Source organism: Vanessa cardui, chromosome 18, assembly GCF_905220365.1.
Source record: "Vanessa cardui chromosome 18, ilVanCard2.1, whole genome shotgun sequence".
Classification (NCBI taxonomy): Eukaryota; Metazoa; Arthropoda; class Insecta; order Lepidoptera; family Nymphalidae; genus Vanessa; species Vanessa cardui.
In genome coordinates this window covers 11285502-11308781 of record NC_061140.1, presented here as the reverse complement: position 1 = coordinate 11308781, position 23280 = coordinate 11285502, and the positions used below count along the sequence as shown (strand labels likewise).

Below are 23280 nucleotides of genomic sequence, written 5' to 3'. Positions count from 1 at the left end.
ATTAAATACAAAATGAAATTCACGATAAATAAATAATAAACCCAAGCTTGTGTGACAGGACTACGCATTCTTTTTTTTAATGTATTAACAATACACATATTGATGCATTAGGCTAAAAATATATTTCAATAACTAAAATAGCCGGGTATGAGTGTTGTCATATAAAGAAAAATAAAACAAAATGTTAATTAAAATAATTTATTAAAAAAGAGAAGCACGATACAAAATATAAATTTCATAACAAAAATTCTTCACCAGCAATCTTAATAGTTAGAGAACTGGTAAGCGTTTTTCTATTTGATTTGATCAAGTTTCTTAGCCATTAAAATATCTTTGAAATTACAGAAGCAAAATGGTGGGTAACATTTCCTATTGGCTGATAAACAATATTGAAGCTGTAAGGTCATTTGAGCGAATATTATTCACCAGTTGATGATGATATGACTTAAATGTTAGTGATTATATACTATAGCAACACTGAGTCCTTCACAAATCTAAATTAAATAGTTAAAAATATATAAATTCACTATTACTCATATTTTCGACCGATAAGGCAGTAGTCTCCACTGTGATTGGATCATTTCTTTTTTGTTTTCGATCGCGGATAGCTTGTTTTCATCTAAAACAAATAAAATCATATTAAAAATGAAGGTATAATATCTGAGTGAGGTCCAAAGTTTTTTGACCGGACATCGACATCGTTTAAGGACTAAGATAGATAATAACTTTTTTTTAACTATCCATTTAGAAAGCTGAGATGGCTCAGTGGTTTGAACGCATACATCAACCGATGATTGCGGGTTCAAATCCAGGCAAGCACCGCTATATATATATGTGCTTAATTTGTGTTTATAATTCGTCTCGTCCTCAGCGGTGAAGGAAAACATCGTGAGGAAACCTGCATGTGTCTAATTTCATTCAAATTCTGCCACACGTGCATTCCATCAACCCGCATTGGAACAGCATGGTAAAATAAGTTTCAAACCCTCTCCTTAAGAGGAGCCTTAGCCCAGGATTGGGAAATAACAGGCTGTTACTTTACTATTATACTTTTGTTGTTCCCTACTAGATGGCGCTGTACCTTTATACAGTTAAACTTATCACCTTGGCACTAGTTATACAAACGTTTCGTTAGAAGTTATATAGGTAACTTGATTTTGACGGGAAAATGGGTCATCTATGGATGGTAAGTGGATGACCACTTACCATCCATAGACGACCCATTTTATTGCCCATAGACATTGGGGGCACCATAGATATTATTCAAACCTATCATCACACCAAGTGGCCACCACTTTGGGCGCTATAATGTTATCTTCGTGCCTGCGGTTATCAAATTAACAACAATACTAAGTATTGCTGATTGGCGGTAAAACATCAAATGAGTGGGTAAATACTATACATTTAAATAAAACTAGTTATAACGGATTTTAATCGCGTATATTAATTATTTTGGACATCCCGACGTTTCGAGCACTTTACAGCGTTCGTGGTCACGGGTAGGTCTACCCGTTAAATACTATACAGGTGAGCTACAAACCCAAGTAAGATTTGTATTCCCTATACGTACCCCTATCCAGTATGAAGTGTTGCACAAGCCGTATAAAGGCCTGCGTGGGCACGGCCATGTTGATATACGGGTAGCTGGCGCCCGTCTCCGTCTTCGCGTTGCTGACGATGGTCGCCAGCACTTCCACCTTCAGCTCCTTCGTAATGCGGAATATGGGCCCTCCACTGGGGAAGGGGTATTTGATTTTGATTACCCATATAAGATAACGCATAATATGTTCCAAACCCTCTCCTTAATGGAAGAGGAGACCTTATCTCAGCAGTGGGAAATTTACAGGCTGGCAATTTACTTTTTTACTTTTATATAAGAAAATCTGCATTTTTACAAATGTACGAAGCCGATTCTTGCCTCCATCTTCTACGATAGAATTTGTTCAATTTACAATATACGGGACATATTAAAGTGCATGAGTGTGGTGCAAAGACCTTCCTGTATCCTGTAAGTCTTATTTATTTATTTATTTATTGTAAAAAGTTACACCATCGACTTATCACTAAACACTTAAAAAAATAAAATATTTAATATGGGTGACATTCGAGTTGATACATCTTTATAGGTGTAAACAACATTATAATTATAATTTGATGAAAGATTGACGCGACCGTAAGAGTTTATCCGCAGGATTAATTGTTTTACGTTTACGTTTCTGAGGCACGGAAGCGAAAACACCACTTTACGTACAATCTGACCCACAGCTGCTCGATAGAAGATTTTAACAGCTGACCAAGATCATGATTCTCATAACCCGCTAAAACAACAGTAGCCAAAAGTATAAAAGTTAGATAGAATAATTTGGTGCCCACCAGTTTATTTGAAGATGATGCCTAATTAAATCTTAATATGAAAAAAATCCTTCTAGCTAAGGAGCTTCGAGAAATTCGAGGTAGTAACTACTTAAATTAATATAATAATATATATTGTCATTTGTCATAGCAGCAAAGATTTAAATCTGTGCAATTAGAAATAAGGTAAGATTTGTTTACAATGTGACTGTATTTTGAGGCAAGTAAAAATAATTAAAATCTTACCTAAATCCTGATTGTACACAGCACGAGGTTTGTATCATCGAAGGTGACACGTTGTTGATGTGACCGCTCGTGACGGTCGGCTTCAGGTCTTCTAGATTGTTCTCGTTGAAGTACGGGTAGCCTGCTGCTAATACTGATTCACCTGCAATAAAAAAAATAATAAAAAAGTCGTCGTAAGCTCTTGAGGATAACTGTTGATTAATTACCAAATCCTATCAATTATAGTTCGATCAATTACTGATTATAAATCAGTAATTAGAGAATATGTTTAAATACCTTAACATATATTCTACCGTCAAGCAGTGATGCTTCGTAATATTTTGTTCCGGTCAGTAAGTTTATTACAAGCCTTTAAGGTCTAAGGTCCTTTAAGGTCAGTAAGTTTATTACAAGCCCAAGAAACATAGCATCTTAGCTCCAAGTTAAAATTTCTTACAGCATTAACGTTTATGGACAATGGTGACCAGAAACCATTAGGCGGGCTCTATATATATAAAAAAATTTGCGTTCTCCATTTCCCTATCGGATGGGATGGTAATTCGACTGCATCGGAGAAATTTCCATGCTCTCTGAGGTACACGAGTATAAATACTGCTTTCAATCTTTGGGCTGAGAATTTCTTGAGTGAAAAATCCAATAATATTTGGTTAGCTTGAGCGTGATTTTAAGACTTTGGCATCTGCAGTTATTTCATGTATTTGTTTACAATTTATAAGGAAAATATTTGAGCATGGATGTGGATGGATATAGAGGTAGAGGACGACCAAAGAAACGATGGATGGATTGTGTGAAAGATGATATGGCTAGAAAGAATGTTACTTGTGAGATGACGTCTGACAGAAAAGTATGGAAGGAGAAGACATGCTGTGCCGACCCCAAATAAAATTGGGATAAGGGCAGGAGAATGATGATGTTTACAATTTATAAGGACTTGAAAAGTATACCGATTTTTACAAATGATTTGTTACCTTTTCGAGCTGGTTTCTCGGCAAAAACTGCAGGCGTGAGATGTGTCCAGTAATCGGGGTTTGTGAAGAGCAACGCCAGGTCGTACGCCTTGTCGTCTTTCGTCTTATATTGTACTATTGCGGTTTCTTTTACTTTTTGACAGTACAGAGAAACTTTATAGGATGCATGCTGAAAAAAGTTTATAACGTTTAAATAGTTATTAGTCGTGTATTTAACGTATGTATTTGTTTCACAACAACGTGAACACGTGTTAAGTGTAGTGTGATGGTGTAGGGGCAATGTGTGTCACGTACGTGTTTGACGACGTGCGCACAGATGAACACTTGTTGAGTGTAGTGTGGTGGCGTTGGTGTAACGTACGTGTTTGACGACATTCGTACAGGTGAGCACGTGTTTAGTGTAGTGTGCTAGTGTAGTGGCGTTGGTGTAACGTACGTGTTTGACGACATCCGTACAGGTGAGCACGTGTTTAGTGTAGTGTGCTAGTGTGGTGGCGTTGGTGTAACGTACGTGTTTGACGACATCCGTACAGGTGAGCACGTGTTTAGTGTAGTGTGCTAGTGTAGTGGCGTTGGTGTAACGTACGTGTTTGACGACATCCGTACAGGTGAGCACGTGTTTAGTGTAGTGTGCTAGTGTGGTGGCGTTGGTGTAACGTACGTGTTTGACGACGTGCGCGAAGGTGAGCACGTGTTTAGTGTAGTATGCTAGTGTGGTGGCGTTGGTGTAACGTACGTGTTTGACGACGTGCGCGCAGGTGAGCACGTGTTTAGTGTAGTATGCTAGTGTGGTGGCGTTGGTGTAACGTACGTGTTTGACGACGTGCGCGCAGGTGAGCACGTGTTTAGTGTAGTATGCTAGTATGGTGGCGTTGGTGTAACGTACGTGTTTGACGACGTGCGCGCAGGTGAGCACGTGTTTAGTGTAGTATGCTAGTGTGGTGGCGTTGGTGTAACGTACGTGTTTGACGACGTGCGCGCAGGTGAGCACGTGTTTAGTGTAGTATGCTAGTGTGGTGGCGTTGGTGTAACGTACGTATTTGACGACGTGCGCGCAGGTGAGCACGTGTTTAGTGTAGTATGCTAGTGTGGTGGCGTTGGTGTAACGTACGTGTTTGACGACGTGCGCGCAGGTGAGCACGTGTTTAGTGTAGTATGCTAGTGTGGTGGCGTTGGTGTAACGTACGTGTTTGACGACGTGCGCGCAGGTGAGCACGTGTTTAGTGTAGTATGCTAGTGTGGTGGCGTTGGTGTAACGTACGTGTTTGACGACGTGCGCGCAGGTGAGCACGTGTTTAGTGTAGTATGCTAGTGTGGTGGCGTTGGTGTAACGTACGTGTTTGACGACGTGCGCGCAGGTGAGCACGTGTCCGCGGCCGAGGTACACGCCGGCGCCCCACGCATTGCCGCAGCGCACCAACAGCGTGCTGCGGTCTATGGAGTCTGTCAAATCAAATCAATTTCATTCAAGTGAACTTCACGATGAAGCGTTTTTGAATCATCGATAATTAAGTACCAGCGTTTTGGAAAAAGCTTTTTATTTGAACAGGTTATTTACATCGATAGATAAAATCTAAATCTATTTTATAAAATTGCTTTGAACTTAACAAAGCTGTATTATACCTACACAAAGTGGAAAATTATATTCTGAAAATAAGAAAGTTAATTGTTTATTGTCACAATACAAATATCAACAAAATATATATATAAACAAATATCGGTGTGAGATCTTGGCGAACAGATGTCCTGGCCGTGCGAGCGGTGTACTGACCGAGTATGCGGGCGTAGAGCGGGTCGGGCGGCGCGCGCGGCGGCGGCGGCGGCGGCACGCGCAGCTTGGCGGCCAGCACGGCGCGCAGCGGCGCCGCCAGCGTCAGCCCCACCCACTCGCCGCGCCACCACGACACGCTGCACACCACCGCGCCCACCAGACGCGCGCTGCCAACGCCGACCGAGCGTATTTACACAGTACACACTTTGCACCGAGCATTTCGCCAAAATGTTGCCATATTCGGCTTTTTGTTTTGCTTTCAAATATGTTTTCGCGCGCTGACAAGGCCGACCGAGCGCATTTACACAGTACACACTTTGCACCGAGCAATTCGCTAAAATGTTGCCATTTTCGACTTTTTGTTTTGCTTTCAAATATGTTTTAAGTAAATTATACGTTTGCGGATTATATAGACTGCATAATCGATGAATTATTTAGGCGCAAGTGCAATTTGTTAAGTGTTATTTATTGTCTTTATTGTCTACAATGCGTAAACACGTTTTGAGAGTTATCTTATACATAGCTGAACTATGGCATGAAAAGTAATTATTTATAGATTTTTTTACATGTTGAAATTTAGTTAAGTTACTCATTAATTGAAGTACATACAAGGTTACGCGACTTAAAAAAACACACTAGGAAAGGAAAGCTAAGGACAATATACAACGAACAATATATAAAATATAGCTCAGAAATGTGTGGTAAAATTTTCTGGACCTCGACATAATTTTTCAATAGAATTTAGACCGAAACTAAAACTAGATTTTCTCCTAGAGAAGGAGGAAAACTTTTGCTTGCTTGAACTGGACTAGTTAGATACATACAATTAAACATTTTTTTTTTCTATTGAAAATTCAAATTTTGCAACAGAGTTTTAAACTTACAAATGCAGCTGATAGTATAAATAAGTGCACGTTTTTTCCTTGTTGATGAGAAATTAAGTAAAAACTCCTTATTACAACTCAACTGCATAATAAAATTGTTCCTTCGAGCCGTACTTACGTTGGGCCTTCAGTGTACACGGGCCCCCCTTCGGAGCCGAGGGCTGTAGCAGCGTCTGTTAGGAGGAGAGACGGCCGTTTACCGACCACCCCGCACACTGATCCGCGGGTCACTGCGTTTAGGAATACCTGGATCAATTATATAGTATCATTTGAATAACGTCAATATTTTTCATTAATATTACTATAACATATATTAAGGAAACTTTTATTATTAATAGCATTCGTTGACTACATATTTTCCTAATAGATAAACTTCCACGTAACCTACGCGTTTTTAAAGTTATCATTTATTTCCGCACATATTGGGTATGTGGCACTATGCCCATCTTCTGCCCTCACTCATATCATTGAGGGTCCTCTACTTTAGTAACTCTTCTAGCTTGGCAATGACGAGCTAAACATCAGAGGGTCAGGGACTGCCTTGACGGGATAGCTTGCGCACACTGATACGCTATTCCGTCGTAGTAATCCCGAGGCGCTCCTCGACGAGACAGAGTCGACACTGCTGATTTTTAGCGGGTACTTTGACGCACTAGGTCCGACATTGTATTTAAGAGATGCATGTTAGGGCATTTTTCTAGTGAGATAAAAAAAAAATCCAAAAGAATAAGTAAGTGTGAGAAAAAAACAATAAAAACATGAGAGATTTTTAGGTCCCTAAGATATTTGTAGAAAAGTGTAATCCATTAATTATTATCTTACCTCACAACCAAACGGTGTTGAATGAACTTGAATGCTGGTTCCGCGCTCTGGTGGCGCTTCGACCATATCGAGGAGCTCTGACAGCGGCCTGAGGGTTTTAAGACCTGGCAGAAATTTAAAAATAAGAATAACATTTTATTCATATAAATTAGCACAAGAAGTATGGCAATAATTACACAACTAGATAAAATATGGCGTACTTCGGTTATCACTCTCCAAGTCCACAAGTACGAACACGGACAGCAAAGCCTTCCCGAGCTGAGTCTGTTTCTCCACGTCGCCATCCCTGTGACCGATGGTCCAACTGTATAGGATGTCGTCCACACATCTGTCTAATACGGGACATTGCCAGACGTGACATATTCTGAAAAATGTCAAATCAAATCAAAATATTAAACTTACAACATTATAAAAATGCACTATTAGTCATAATCATAACCTAATATAAATCCCGCTGTCTGTCTGTCCCTGTGTATATTATACTTTAAAACAACAACAACTATGCAACGGATTTTGATGCGGGTTTTTTAAATAGATAGAGTGATTTGGGAGTAAGGTTTTTTTTAAACAAAAACCTTCCTTTCAAATCACTCACTGAAATAGTGATTTAAGTTGTTTGTGTTTTTGAATGTAAAGTTACTACTATGAAGAATCAGAATCGACAAAAAACTCAATAATTATAGTACGACACAAATTAGATGTAGCATCGGAAAATGCAATGGAATGAAAATAAAACCGATCACTACCGATTTACACAACCAATAGAAACAGCTCCCTATCGCGCCATTCGACGCTATTCGTCGCTATAGATTCTCGCGTCAGAGAAAGCAAGTGCATGTAAACCGACGTGTCAAATTGACGAATATATTAAGTCATATGATATTACAAGTTATTACGTTTGTGCAAAGATCATATTCGCATGAGAAATAAATATTGATAATTTGGGATAGCGTACTCAATTCGGATGAGATCGGTTTTACGAATTTTGCCGATGCTACATCTTAATTGTGTCGTACTATACATTTTTTCAACAATTTCATTACAGAGTATGTCAGTAAAGTACAATATTTTTTTATATGTCGTGTCTAGAAATCAATGTATTAGTATACATTGATGATCTCGACATTTCTTTATCTTTAATAGTCACGTTTTTTTATCTTTAATATAATCTTATATGGATTGATAGGTCTTGTTTATCAATGTTTTTTGACATGAACTTTATTTTTTTAATAGGTCAAGTCAAAAATAACTTTGGAATCTTGTTATAGAAACAAATACCGTGCCACAGGAAGGTGATATTAACTTTGCGGAGTCGGAAACTAGGAGTTTACCTTTGGTTTACCTTGAATTGGTTTACCTTTCCTCCTCGTGTCTATACAGCGATTTTTGCCGATTCTTTCGAAAAGATTTATATTATTGTGTATATACAAAATATTGTTGTAAACATATTGTTTAATAACCGTAAGTTTATATAAAACTAGCGACCCGCCCCAGCTTTGCATGGGTGTAATACTGATACTAAATATTCTACAGGATTTGCTAATTTACGACATCACACTAGACACATCTAAAATTATCAGTGTTCCTTTACTATATTGCCCATGTATTATATACAAAAACTTTCCTCTCGAATCAATCTACTTATTAAAAAACCCGCATCTAAGTCCGTTGAGTAATTTTAAAGATATTAGAACACTATGTGGACAGATAGCGGTAAGCGAATTTGTTTTATACTATGTAATGATTATGATGATATACTGGAGTCTCGAGCTCGGAGAACCGAAACTTAAATAATAAAATGGCGATTCCTCTTCAGTTGGGTATCAAGTTTTAGCTTATAGCAATATCGAAAATGGATAATGTAGCTACAGGCACAAGGGACATAACATCTTAGTTCCCAAGGTTGGTGGCACATTGACGATGTAAGGAATAGTTAATATTTCTTACAGCGTCATTGTCTATGGGTTATGGTGACCACTTACCATCACGTGAGCCATATGCTCGTCTGCCAACCTATACCATAAAAAAAAAATATATTTTAAATAATAATGATGATTTATTACCTTCCAGTCAGTACTCTGACTTGGTAGCTACTGTGTTCGAAGTCGACCTCATTGTCCAAGCTCCTTTCCCTGCTGATTTTCTCAACCTTTTCATACACATTTGGGAATTTAGATTTTGTCTTTTCACACGTAACGTATATCTCTGGAAGGTTGTCGTAGAACTCCTCGTTCAGGATAGGTTTGCCGCGAGCATACTTTATAACGTTCGCTTGTTTTAATGGAGATAGTATCGACCCATGTGTGAGGACCCATCGCTTGGAGAATTTAATGCCCGAGGCTGATACAGTGAGGATGTTCGCAAGTTCACCGTCTTCTGAATAGTTATAGGAGACCATCACTCCTTCGACCCCCATTTTGACTCTGAAACATATCAACTGGGTTTTTAGGAACCTACTTAATTAAAATTATATTAAAGTGTAACAAATTACAAGTGTATTATTTAACTAGTTTCTTAGCTGTTGAACCGTTGTTTAATTATATATTATATAAAACGTAAAGATTTTAAAATTAATCCATCAAGAATATAACAGTTTTTTTTTGTAAAAAAAAAACAACACTGCGCACGATTTCCTTTTCCTACATTACATTATTTAATGTTCTAGTTTTGCCCGTGACTTTGCTCATGTTTTCGGGGTGGGTTATTCACACAATATCTTTATAAATTATAGTCTATGTGTATTCTGATCTGATATACGTCTGTCAGTTTGTATGTATGCATATTACTTACTCTTTCACGCAAAAATTACAGAATGGATTTTAATGAAACATTAATATCGCTTTATATATTTACATTAAAACAAAAATCATACAAACTTTCGTCTTTATAATGATAGAAGTGAGTAGTAGTCGATACGAATAAAGAAAAAGCCCTTTACCTATAGTTACCTATATTTGTTTATTTTATTAAAACATCGATTTTTTAACTTCCCGGGACGTGTCTCCGTGCGTAAAAAGATCTAGAGTAAGTTAAGATAAATACTTAACACTATGATGCGATAAATCTAATAAAACTTTACATCATCTCGACTACGAAAGGTGTTATAAGAGCATAAATCTTCTATAAATAAATCTGTTACGGCCGCTAGCAGTATTTCTATATATAGTGTTAACGTATTGAGATGGTTGGAATACTTGCAATGATAAATTGTAAAAACAAGTGAATTGTCCTCAATTGAATCACATACCATATCCATATGTATAAAAACACTCGTGCGTCCGTGTGTGTATGTACGTGTATATGTGTGCGTGCGTATACTTCTGTATGTATGTTATTACGGGATATTTCAGTTGAGGATATAGTTATAACGGTTTTAAGGTTATAAATAATACAATTCAATTAATGATTAGTAAATTCTTATGCCTATAAACCTAAGCACTGTATTCAGTCAAAAGTAGGTAGATATGATTTATATCTCTAGCATGCTTTGTTATGCAAAGTTACACTACAAATAAAACTCTATATCGATTTTTTTTATTTTTTTTTTGAAAGATGCACCTACATGTTGTATAAAAAGCCCAGTAATATATATATTTTACAGCGGTATGTATTCAGCCTATCAAAGTTCAGAACGAGTCGAAAAACACATGGTCAAAAACTGGCCACTAAGTACACGCATACTAGGAAAGTAGTATGACGATTCACGAGTGTTAAGCGTATATAACTATCACGCACACTAAGATAATGAAGTTTATTTTGTAGTGCAACACTTGACACGATAAAATCTCATCACAAAAATATACCGAATTTAATTGAAATACTGAAAATAAATTTAATTTAACTTAATATTGTCTTACTACGAAAGCACGTCGTACTCAATATATTTTTATCACAATTTTAATAATCGTAATATTTAAATAAATAGTCAATTCTCCAAAGCAATTACTATGACATGTAGTCTTTCATCTTCAAGATACTAATCATACACTCAAGATAAAAATATCTCTGAATTTATATTCGTACGATACATTGAAATTTTTAACGTGCATTGCGTTTTTACTTGATATATCCCTTTCATAAATACTAATAATACACGCATTGGATCACACGACAGACACAGTGATGTATGTTGAGGATATATCGTTATACGTCAAAGATGGTATGAAAATAGGGTGCGAGAGCGATTACAAATTTGCGCCACATAAGCCACACCCTCAGGAGAAATGTAATGAGGTTTATTCAGCGGGTGGTCAATGAGGCTGTAATTTGTTCTAGTATAAAAGATGGGTACACAATTCATGTTCAAACTTTACCGAAGCGCCATCGTCGAGGGCGCTGGTTCCCGCGCTTTTACATATTTTCGAATTCTTCTAGTTTCATTGCACTGCCAGACACTTGCATCAGTAAAGGTACGTTTTAAGTGTAATAATTAGTGTGTAAACGTGAAGGTCTAAAATTTTTGATTAAAAATAAAGTTTTGTAAATATTATCTAAACTTTAATGATTTTAAAATAAAAAATGGGACCTGTTTGATATATTTCATAATTTCGCATTTCAATGTCAAGTTTCCGTAGTGTAGCGGTTATCACGTGTGCTTCACACGCACAAGGCCCCCGGTTCGATCCCGGGCGGAAACAGAGGATTATTTTTGGTATTACTTTTTTTTTTTAAATCTTCTTATATTAATTTTTAATTGTTATCCTTCTTAATATTATTAACATAACAATTATAAACATTAAGACAAACTATTCCAATAAAAAATAAAAAGACTTTCTGTACAAATCATGAACGTAGATTAAATAACAATAAATTAATAACGTTATATCTTTGAATTAGCAATAATTAGGAATAAAAACTTATATTTTTGATAGATTTTTATCTACTACTATTTTTATCTTTTTATCTATTGTTTTCAGTAAAGAAGTTTTATTTGTCCGTTCCATTATTTATAATTATAATTATTTCTAATACAAATTAAAAAATAAAAGAAAGTTAAAAATAAATTCCTCCTTCGAGCCGGATTTGAACCAGCGACCTATGGATAACTTTGGTATATACGCTACAGTCCACCGCTCTACCAACTGAGCTATCGAAGGTTGTTAATTTAGTACGAAATTATGAAACGTTTTATTTTTCCAAATCTCATTTCTTTTACTTCAAACAATATCTTATACTAGTACTTCTTTTAATACGTATTTGATATGGTACTGTCTCAGAACATTTTTGAAAGTACTTTAAAATAATTGAATAAAACAACGAATTAATTAAATTAACTCTAAACTTAAAATATGATTGTAGTATATTTTCTGTTATTACCGTAGTCAGATTAGATTTTCCAAACATATTTATTTTTATAGAATAAGAAAGTTACGAACAAATGTATTATAGAATCAAAACTGTATAGAAATACAGTTTAAATATTCCGAATCGGTCAACCATATATATATAATAATACTTTTTTATCAATTGACATGTCAAAGTGCATTCAAATCGAATATACAACTTTGTTTTATCTGCATTTTAACAGTCAAAACATTCCAGTATCATTTTCACAATTGTTTGTCAATGGTTTTTTTTATTGTTTGTTTTGCTTACCTTTTGTTCTTATAAACAAAGTAAAATGTAAACATGCAATTTTTATACACTATTATTTTCCTACACTAATAATAATGAATCTTATTAAACTTAACGAACACTACTAATAAGTGTATAAGAAAACATAATCTAAATTAAAAATTTCAAAAATGTTCTATAAATGTCAATAATCTGCAACCGCATCTTGCCAGTTCGGAAATAAAAACTTCGGACTTGTGAACTGTGTGACTTCGGTGAAGGTTTTTTTTTTAATTTAAAATAGCCTGGATTCGACCTTTTCTTCCCCAAGGTGATATCGTTTGAAAATTTAAATTTAATAAAAATACTGAATATAACAAAAAAAATTATGCCGATAGATACGAAAAAATGTTAAGAATTTGTTATTTATTTGTAAGTAAAATTGATTCGACAAAAACAAAATAATTGCCTATCCGTAGACAATACTGTTCGGACATTGACTTAAAAAAAAAAAAAACAAAATATACAATTAATATTTACGATTAACAATTAAAAGGTAATAAATTATAATATTTAATATCAAGTAATTGTGTTTGGAAAAGATAGTGTTATCTTTAACAAGTCTTTAATTTTAGTGTTTACTAGCTAAATGACCGAGCTTTGCTCTGAATATGGATTCTTTGTTTTAATTATCTGTGCATATCAACCGTAAATTAGATACTTGTTTTTTTTTTATATAAATATACGTATTATTGTATTAGTATCAGGGCCGCCGTAAGCGGGGGTGCGACGCGTGCACCGCACGCGGGCGGCACGTCCAGGGGGCGGCAAATTGAGCAATACATCACGTACCTAATTCAAGTCATTATTATAGTTCCAACAAATCCTTAAGTAAAATAAATTATTCAAAGCATCGAAAAATATCGTATTCAGTAAAGTTAAAAGTCCGTCGTCTGTTATCCTATGAAAAACAATACTGTCGAAGTTCCCCTTTAAGCTTCCTTATCAATTGGTAGATTAGGTATCCGTTACTTGTTGTTACGGGCGTTGTCGTAGGGCGGCTTGAAGGGTATCACGCCGTAAGTTATATTGGTGGTCGCTCGAAATAGCAGAGCTACGGGCACCGTTAAGCCGGGCGCGGATGGCATACGTTCGCTGTCGCAGGCGCAACGTGCTCAACGCAAACTTAGAGGTACACCTGTGGGCTGCACATCGTCAGTTGAAAAAAGAGTTAGAAAAGGCGTTAAGTAAACAGAGAGCAAAGGGGCACCCCTATCGTGGTTTGCGAGGGAAGCTCCGAACATACGGCACTCCTGTTACGGAATAACTATCGCCAGATATCCTGCGACTGATCGGGGAGCTATTTCCGGGAAAAAGGGCGGGTCATTCAACCATCGATGCCCTAAAACACCCTGAAAACCCGGACAATGGAGGCGGTGGTCCAAGGGAACGTAGTCCTAACGGTATCACCGGACGTGGCGAACGACTTCAATAGTCTTCCTTTCTTTTTTTCTTAATTTAATTTACGGCATCCACGGGCTCATAGCCATGCCCTTTTTATATTTTACATTTATACACTTTGGCGTTTTATACTTTATATTTTTACTTAACATCAGCAGATATTCGCTAGACTTCAAGCTCGCCGTCTTCTTTTCGAGACCATAGGACCATTTCGATATCACGAGTTGCCTTCCTATCTCAGAAGGCCGTTGGGGCATACCTCCATGATCAGGTGATCCTTTGGGAGGGGGCGATGGACGACTTGTCCGGCATTTGATGTTGGTTTGACTGGCTCCTGCGGGCACCGACCTCGCCCGGGATGGGTGTGTTGTGTCACGGTGACGGGGCGAACCTTTCAGATGGCGGCCCTAAAGTCGGAGTGTCGCTCACGGTGGATCGAATCGAGATGCTGGTCTTGATGGTTTCTCTAACTAAAACGGAGGGCCTCCTAATCCAGGGTCCTTGCTGAGGTCTCCTCGAGGAGCGTCTACCGCCCTCCAAGAGACGGCAATTAAGGCGCAGACACATATGAAGGATCAGGGCCTCATCCTGGATGGAGCTTCGTGCAACATTTTGTCCATCTCAGCTTAAAGCTCATCAACGTAGGAGGTCCTCTTACGTTGGCATTGATGATCAAACCAAACACCTTGCCTGCGTGCGCTCCATGGCATTGTATTTTTTATTTATTGTAAATAAATAAATTCATACAATCCAGCCCATTTCCGGTCACTGCTGGATATGTCCAGGCCTCTCCAATTGCACGCCACTGAGATCGTTCTTGGGCTACTCGCATCCAGCCGTCTTGCGTAAGTCGTCACTCCACCGTGCCCGAGGACGTCCTACACTACGTTTGCCGAGACGCGGTCTCCACTCCAGAACACGTTTTCCCCAACGGTTATCGGTTCTGCGACAAATATGGCCCGCCCACTGCCACTTCAGCTTATTAATCCGGTGGGCTATGTCGATGACTTTGGTCCTCTGGCGGATCACCTCATTTCTTCTGATGCGATCCCGCAGAGAAACGCCGAGCATAGCCCTTTCAATAGCACGCTGAGCGACTTTAAACTGGTGGACCGGCCTTGCCGTGAGGTTCCACGTTTCGGCTCCGTATGTCATGACTGGTAGGACGCACTGGTTGAAGACTTTCGTTTTAAGGCACTGTGGGATCGACGATGTAAAGATTCGACGTAATTTTCCAAACGCTGCCCAACCCAGCTGAATTCTTCTATTCACCTCGTCCTCAAGGTTGTTTCTACCTAATCGCAAAGTCTGCCCATGTTAGATATATTTTTGAACAACTTCGAGGACGGCCCCGTGTATCGCAATCGGTTCCGGTAGAATATGAACATTGAACATGACATTGGTTTTATCCAAGTTAAACCGTAGGCCGATACGCATAGAAGAATCAGCAAGCGTCTGCAAATCTTAAGTGAAAGATGTATTCGCCATTGATGTTGATGCCACGTCCTTTCCAGTTCAGCGTTTTAAACATATCCTCCATTGAATTAGTAAACAATTTGGGGGAAATATCGTCCCCTCGTCTCACACCTTGATGCAATGGTATGGGATTTGTTATGTTGTATGTCTTCGCTATGGATGTCTTCTCCTCCTGCCATAAGTGTCCCGGGGTTAAGGGTTTCTTTACCCTGAGAACTCCCTAGGAAGTGGAACTCCGCAGAGGTGAGCCTACCGTTAGGACGTCACGGTAGTATGCACAAAAGATTTCGTAACATCCTCCAAAAAGACAGAGTGGGTCGCTAACGTTGGTTTTTTAGCAGGTATACACCCCGCCCCCCACCTCATGTGGAGGAATAGTGGTATGCGTTTTTGCAGCAAAAAAGGGCGGCATAATAGGTATTGCACACGGGCGACAAAACAGCTAGCGGCGGGCCTGATTAGTATTAAAGAAAAGAAAATATAGGTCTATCGAAATCGTCACGGAGCGATCGAAAACTTCTTTATATGTATAATTCTTCTGTACGTTTGTATGTCGTTGAACTTTCCGTAGGCGGATGGATTGTTTTTAATTATTATTATGTGAGTATGATTGGGTTTCTTCAAATCACCCATTTTTATTTCCCACTAATTAAGTAGGGCAACTAATATTTGTATTTTACCTATAAGTACGTAAGGTATCTTAATATATGATGAATCGATGAAGCTATAACTAATTAAGTAGATATGAATTTAAGTTGATCTAAGCATTTAAAAGTGATATTACAAACATAATAGTAAATTTAGTTAAGCGCGAAGCGTAGAATCGTTTAATCTTATCATATAAATTATTTATTAACATAGGAAAATTTTATGAGACAATATATTACGCTGTGTAAACATTTTATCTTCAAAAGTAATTAATTTGACGTTTCTCTGATTAAACGCTGCAGAAATTTGAAATTTATTAATGGGTGAATATTTTCAAATGGTATTTTAGAAAACACTAGCTAGCCCGCCGTCTTGTATGGTTCTTTTAATTTGTACTATTTAAAAGTCGAAATATTATTTACACAAATGAGATTTAGACAGGCCCAAAAAAGAAATCCCTATTAAATCGTTACATTACAGTATTTAAATTAATATAAAACTACTACCGGTTCGGATTGATAATCCAATCGAGGAGAACCGGCAAGAAACCAAGTAGTTACTCTTTTCCAGTAATTTACTTTTTTACATCTCAAGTAAAAAATATTTTTATCATATTTACCCAGTGTTAATTGGTCATCAGAAATATATCTATTTATTAAGAGTTGAGATAAAAATTATTGTAGAAATGAATACGATGTACCAGGCAATGTCCCAGCAGGATGTATTGACTTTACGAAGTCAGAAACTACTTACACGTTACATGTTTATTAGTGAGTATCATCTTGTAATTTTTATATTAAAACAGCTTAGTAGTCCTCATATTACGAATACAGACCAGCATGACACACAACAATAATAAACGACTGAAAACTTATTTCTAATTGAGATTGTATTCTGTTAAAGAATATTCTAGTCTGTTTTCGACTAACGTATTTGTACGGAATAATATTCAATTTTAGAATGCTACAAATGTGTTTTAGTTTGATCTGCAATCAGTGTGTTGCATTAAAAAAAAGGACTTTTAATAAACATGTTATGCAGTTAGTTTGAGATCCAGGGTTGGCAACACTAGTGTAAGTAGATCTAAAATTAAAACTTAAAAGTTTTCATATATTATTTTTAGATATTTATCGTTAACAAAAAATCTAGCAACAACAATAAAATTTAAACCAAGAGTAGTAAGGAAAAGAAAATACATATATTAGAATGTAACAAATGTAATGAAATATTTAAATGCGTTTAATGGAATTATTGAAAACGAAATTTGCATAACTTTTTTTGTAAAAGAGTAACTACTGAGTTTCTTGGGTGGTTTTCTCGGTAGAATCTGCATTTCGAACCGGTGGTAGCTACACTTAATATAGTTTGTGAAATGACAATTCAGACGTGCAAGTTGCGATAGGCTCGTAAATAAAGTATATTTGGTTTTTTATATAATTTTGGTTTTGTAAACCGGAAGTCTTACAAAATCAAAATCATACTTTACTTAAGTCGTTTTGAAAAAAAAGGCAAATTCTGAAAATCTGTTTGTAAACTGTAAAGAGAAGGTAATGTAACGTTGAAACGTCAAAATTCGACGTCACGTTTTCAAAGTATACTTATAACATTATCCAATTTTATTACTACTAACTCAATAAAATTCAGCAAGTGGCACGCGTCACAATTTCATCAGAACGGCTATGACCTAAACCTAGATCTATGAACCTGAGTTTTATCAACATGGAACAATGTAGTAAAGCTATCATTACAAAATGTTTTGAGACAAATAAACATAAATTAGATCATTCAATACGATAGCAGAGAATACATATGATGCAGATGTCATGTCCATGAATTAGAAAAATATTTTTGACGTAAAGATTAAAACCTCTTTTTATATAACACGCCCATTTGTAACGACAGTAAGACACAAAGATTGACAATTTTAGTGCCTAAATTGTAAATAACCAATTGATTAACGTTAATTAGAATGAAGGTAAAAATGGATTCACAATACGCGAACGCGTTATGAACTATTTTTCAATTGGGTCTTTCTCAAATTTATGTTTAATTCGAAAGGTCGTAAAACTCAATACTAATAATGAGCGAGGTAGAAACAAATAATCATTTCCCTTACAACTTTGGATTTTACAACGTTCCATTCTAAGATAATGCATAAATTAAATAAAATGAATGCAAAATTGTGATTGGTGGAAAAAGGTGGTGTGATCGCGTCATCGTACGGTCGACTCACTTGACTGAAGCCGTTACCTGTTGCTGGTTCACGGATTGGTTCACATTTGACATCGATATAGTATACCACGAGCCCGCTTCCCGATTTACTATCCCAAGAATATTTATGACTGTTATTTATTCAATAACTAGCCGCTAGTGTTAGCGTCCACTTCACTAGTTTTAAAAAATATATATATTTTCATTTCAACGATATTTTGGACTCATTAGTCATATGTGTTTTGAAGTCGGCTAATAGTCAAATAACAAAACCTCCAAAACGTTCGCAATCACGACAAACTATTTTCATGCTACATCATATGTTTCCATAGAAAAACATTTGAGAGATCAACTTACTCAAGACGTACGATTATAGATTGAGGATTTCATATTAAATTTAGGAGCTGGTCAAAGTTAAGTGGACCTCCATTGAGTGTTTGAGTGACTATTACATACGGCCGTGAGACTCATTAAGCAGAAACTCTTGTGTAAAATTGCGTCTATAAGCCATATGAGTAATGTTAGTCTCTTCAGAAACCTGACTCCCTATCTTGCACATAGAATAGTGGAGTAGTGTGGGGTTTACAATACGCCTCTTACATTCCTAAATTATAAGGATATGTTTTGAATAAAATATCCCTATGTATATGAACACTGTTTTAATTGTTATGTGCTACGTAAATATCATTTCAATCTGAGTCTGTCCACGGCACCAATCATGGCTTTCTTCCACATCACTCCTTGTCTAAAATTATTGAAACTTAGTACTTACTATACGCTTCCTGAGATTTTATTCTTGCTTTTGCTGTAAATTAGTTTCGGTTCTACACGGGATTATTTTAGCAACATACTTCATGAGGTTGCGTAAGCCATTTTATTGTACAATTGGTTTTATATTATCACCAATCTTAATCCTACTCTAACTAACTCTAACTAGATGAAAGCGGACCAAAGCAAGTTCACAAAAGCGCATCACATAAATAGTTCCCAATATTTTTTCATCAACTCACACAAGACAAGTAATAAAACCATGCCAATATTTATTCAAAATTTTGATTGTGATGCAACCTTGACATAATTCATAATAACACGCAGGGATATCTAACTTCGAAACTCGATTGAAATGATAGAAAGGTGCACCAAAGGCAATGCTGATACTAAATGGTTTGAAAATAACTACGGAATTTGTTTATTTATGACATCACAAAAATGTTTCTTTACTATACTGTCATTTTATTACATACAAAAACTGAGTAATTTTAAAGATCTAAGCATACATAGGGACAGACAGCGGTAAGCGACTTTGTTTTATACTATGTAATTACTATAGATATGGCTTATACAGCATCAGACATGCGTTCTCTATGATTCCTGTGTGAAACAACGACGGAAACGACCGGCTTCAGAGCTTCGTTGGTACATAACTGTCCAATTGAACAAACAAGCGTGAGTAATCCAAGATCCGGTCCCGTGACTTTATTAACTCAATCCCTTCGTAACAGTCCTCCTAATTCAGAAACAGATGTCACCGATTAACAGGCAGTCATTAGTATTTAATAACACCGATATTTATAATTTAATTTCGACACGCTTAATGGATGTTCCTAGGTAGCTGGTTAATAATTTGCCCACAAAACGTCATAAACGTTTTCTCTTGAGTGTCAATAGGAATGTTTAGACAAAAAATATTTATCACCCGAATTCTTAGTAAGATCCGTTTATCGTTCCCGGCAATATAAGGAGACAGGCGTTACGATAAGCCCACGACAATACAATAATGGACGCTCTTTTGCCTAATGGACCGCATCCTGCAGTGCCAAAGCAGGTCCAGTCAATGCTAAGAGCCCGTTTCTTTCGCTCCTGTATCGTTCTGTGATACGTCCATTTCCAGAGAAACAAAAAAATCAACTTGGTTCGTTTCCTTCATCGTGTGTAATCACGTACGGCTTGATTGTTCACATCCTTGCGTGGGATTTGTCTTAAAGACGACGTTATTTCGACTGTAACTTCGTTGACGAATGACGACCGACGCACGCCATCATCTCACGATGCGTACGTGTGAATATCGAAAATACTAACGAAAATCGCTATAACTTTATAAAATATTTATTGAATCGAATGTGTTGAGGATGCAGTGTTGAATTAAGGTGGTACTTTCGAAGAGAATTGTCGTCGTTCGTATATTTCAACGGATATGCCTGCGCTTCGACGTCTGGCATCGAGTGTAAAGAAAAAGAAGTCACTTTCGCCGGCTCAGTCATTGAGTCAGTCGCACAGTTCCATTTACTTGATAACGTTTTAGGTAAGTGCGTTTTAGAACTCATTAGTGCAAAGTGGGGTATCCTTTATATTAATGAGCATTCTGGTCTGTTAACGTGGACAGGTGTGTTGTTTTAATAGCCATAATGTGTTTTGAAGTACTTACGAGTTAGTATAACGGCCGAGGTGAGTTATTTTATATTTACAACATTTTAAATACCTACGTACATGTTAAAAAAAGTCGCATGGATTAGAAATCATTTAAAAAACTTTTGTTAAATATAATAAACATGACCAATTCTAAAGAAAGGAATAGATCGATATTAAGATCTAGTGATAATCAGTTAACATTAAGTTATGCTACTTTTAAAAGTAAACAAATGTCTACCTAGTATTCTTATTATCTTTCCTATAATATACGAAACCCATTCATATTAGTTTTGTCATTAGTTTTAAACTTCCTGATAGAATAAGTCACTGGCCTGGTGACCATAATAATTTCTCTCCATGTGGATTATATTTGAATCTCGCATTAACCAGTTTATTAATTATTAGCTGAACTTGTTAATCTAATCAGCAGAAGCTGTTCTAACTGGAAACTTAAATACTCTCTGACCTTTATACATCGAAATAAATTTACGCATGATTGATATAATTATGAAAGTCAGATTAAAATTTTAACTAAATAAATTGTATTATTTGACACGTATTCAAATTAAATTTATATTTACTTACCCTTTTATTATTATTTTTATTTATTTGTTTACAATTTTAGGTTATGAATATTACCAAGTTGTAAACAAACTCACTTTAAACTCGAAGTACGTATAGCACAGCACAAACCGTGGTTGAGACTAACGCTTTTGATAAGTTTACAATTGTTTACTACATTTTAATATTTTTAGCATACAACACAATAAGTCGTGCCTAATTCGACCTAACGCTATCAGCTGTTGAACTTTGATGTAAGTTTGCGATTTATGAAGTTAGATGTTGTCTGAAGTTGGAACTAGTCGGTGAATAATATTATCTTTTCATTCATGTGTATCCATTCTATTTGTTTTCTACCACTACGTAGTACAAGAGATTCTCACTAGATGGCGCTAACATGTTATTTAATGAAATTAATATTTTTTTTTATTTCACATTTAAAGTAACGTGATTATCCAAGATTTTCTAAACAAAATTCCATCAATGTTTTTTTTGAAAGCCAACACATGTATTTTTTAATTTTACATAAAGGTATACGCCTGCACCATTGCAGAATGCTATATGTATTAGACTACGAAGTACGAACCTATTGTAATGTTTCTGAGAGATGACAAAAAAAAAATCGTTTTTATCTTCTTCATTTTATTAAACTTGTACGACAATCTGCTTTACAGAAATTATACATTTTTACAAATATCATGTACTTACTAATATAAATTTTCTATAATAATTAAAAAAGGTTGTGTTACTAAATCATATCGTTATGTACCACAATAAGCAAATATTGCAAATACAAATATAATTTTCGGAATTGTAAAGGCGATTATTATTTTTTATTACTCCGATTGTTTTATTTAATTAAATATTGCGTCACGGTGATTTAGTTATTGGGGTAAAAATTTCCATACCTTCTTCAATTTGTGATTCCTTTTGCGAAATAATTGTTTTACCTTTATGGAAAATTTTACCAGTGGCCGATCATGTGATTTAATTTGCCTTTTAATTTCGTAACGTTCACAACAATTTTAAATGTGTATTTACTACTTACGTACCCGTATATGTTTGCAGCCATAGAGGAAGAATTGATTTTTAAGTTTAATTATAAAATTATTTAAAGCAATTTGAAATACTAAAAATACATGAAGAAAATGATACGTTCTTAATGAAGTTGAAATATACGTTTTATATTCTATATCTTGTTCCTATGACTAGAAAATAAATAATTATTATACAAAACGTTACAAATATACCTAATTTATTGAGCGTCAAAAAAGATAAATATGTATATCTAACGACCAAGAACAAAAAAAGGTTGTAGCAAAATTCGGTCTCATTACAAAATCTGAGATCTTAAACCTTTGGGTAAACAAGAAAAAAGTTAAAAACATTCTCTACTAAATATATAGAAAAAGTAGTAGTACTTTAAAGACAACATTATTTTTAATGCTCATTCATTACATAAAATGTAGTGTTGAGAATTTTTATTACATTTCAATTCAATTTGAATTTATTCTGCTCTTTATACAATTAGTTACCGGGTGTGGGATTCAGGAACTATGGTATTAAGTCAGGGTTAAAATAATTTCGTATCACATGACGAAAGACTACTTCCTCCATTATTACGCATTCTGACACATCGTCGTATTTAATTGAACGTATTTAATATTTTCTTTCGCGTCAACTATTCTGCGTCTTTAGTGTCAACATATAATACCTATATATCTATGGATTCTTGTAGTAAAATGTAAGAAAAAGATCTCGAGGTTCTTTTTTTCAAATATCAGATCGGACCGATAAAAATATTCGCAATCGAAAAATTGTCATGTTCCTGTTTTTAAAAATTTCTCCAGTAGTGCCGGATTTTCCGTCTAAGATTATAAGAGTGAGGGAATGAAAGTGCATACGTTTTTGTACACAA

General features: G+C 35.9%; 2 protein-coding genes and 2 non-coding genes across 6 annotated transcripts in view; 2 read left to right on the top strand and 2 right to left on the bottom strand.

Annotated features, from left to right (window-relative positions):
- Window positions 1-185: 185 nt before the first annotated feature.
- On the bottom strand, window positions 186-21653 carry LOC124537225 (peroxisomal leader peptide-processing protease). Of its 2 annotated transcripts, none has more exons than XM_047113989.1 (11): window positions 21387-21653; window positions 9107-9466; window positions 7244-7407; window positions 7044-7147; window positions 6340-6467; window positions 5338-5504; window positions 4903-5009; window positions 3567-3735; window positions 2599-2740; window positions 1571-1734; window positions 186-619 (listed from the first exon to the last, which is right to left on the bottom strand). In XM_047113989.1, exons 2-11 carry the CDS (start codon window positions 9457-9459, stop codon window positions 534-536), a joined length of 1584 nt encoding a protein of 527 aa, XP_046969945.1. In that variant the 5' UTR covers window positions 9460-9466; window positions 21387-21653; the 3' UTR covers window positions 186-533. The 2 variants fall into 2 exon arrangements, with proteins under 2 accessions (XP_046969945.1, XP_046969946.1); XM_047113990.1 differs by having other exon boundaries at window positions 21461-21653.
- Window positions 11367-23280, top strand: part of LOC124537226 (CHH-like protein) — a 75283-nt gene continuing 63369 nt past the window's right edge. The window contains exon 1 of one of the 2 annotated variants that reach the window (XM_047113994.1): window positions 11367-11452. The gene's annotated coding sequence lies outside the window, so the exon portion shown is untranslated. Of the gene's footprint in view, window positions 11453-20269; window positions 20695-23280 lie in introns of those variants that run through there. The other variant, XM_047113993.1, reaches the window with a different exon arrangement.
- Trnav-cac lies at window positions 11608-11680 on the top strand. The gene has a single exon. It is a non-coding gene; the product is annotated as a tRNA-Val (tRNA).
- On the bottom strand, window positions 12051-12139 carry Trnay-gua. The gene is given in 2 exon segments: window positions 12051-12086; window positions 12103-12139. It is a non-coding gene; the product is annotated as a tRNA-Tyr (tRNA).

What these genes read in the sequence shown, in the direction of transcription:
- LOC124537225 (XM_047113989.1), bottom strand. Translation starts at nt 9,459, where the DNA reads ATGGGGGTCGAAGGAGTGATGGTCTCCTATAACTATTCAGAAGACGGT. An exon ending in CAACACCGTTTGGTTGTGAG is followed by an intron (nt 6,468 to 7,043) that starts GTAAGATAATAA and finishes TAATTGATCCAG; the next exon opens with GTATTCCTAAACGCAGTGAC. An exon ending in CGAGAAACCAGCTCGAAAAG is followed by an intron (nt 2,741 to 3,566) that starts GTAACAAATCAT and finishes TTTTTATTGCAG; the next exon opens with GTGAATCAGTATTAGCAGCA.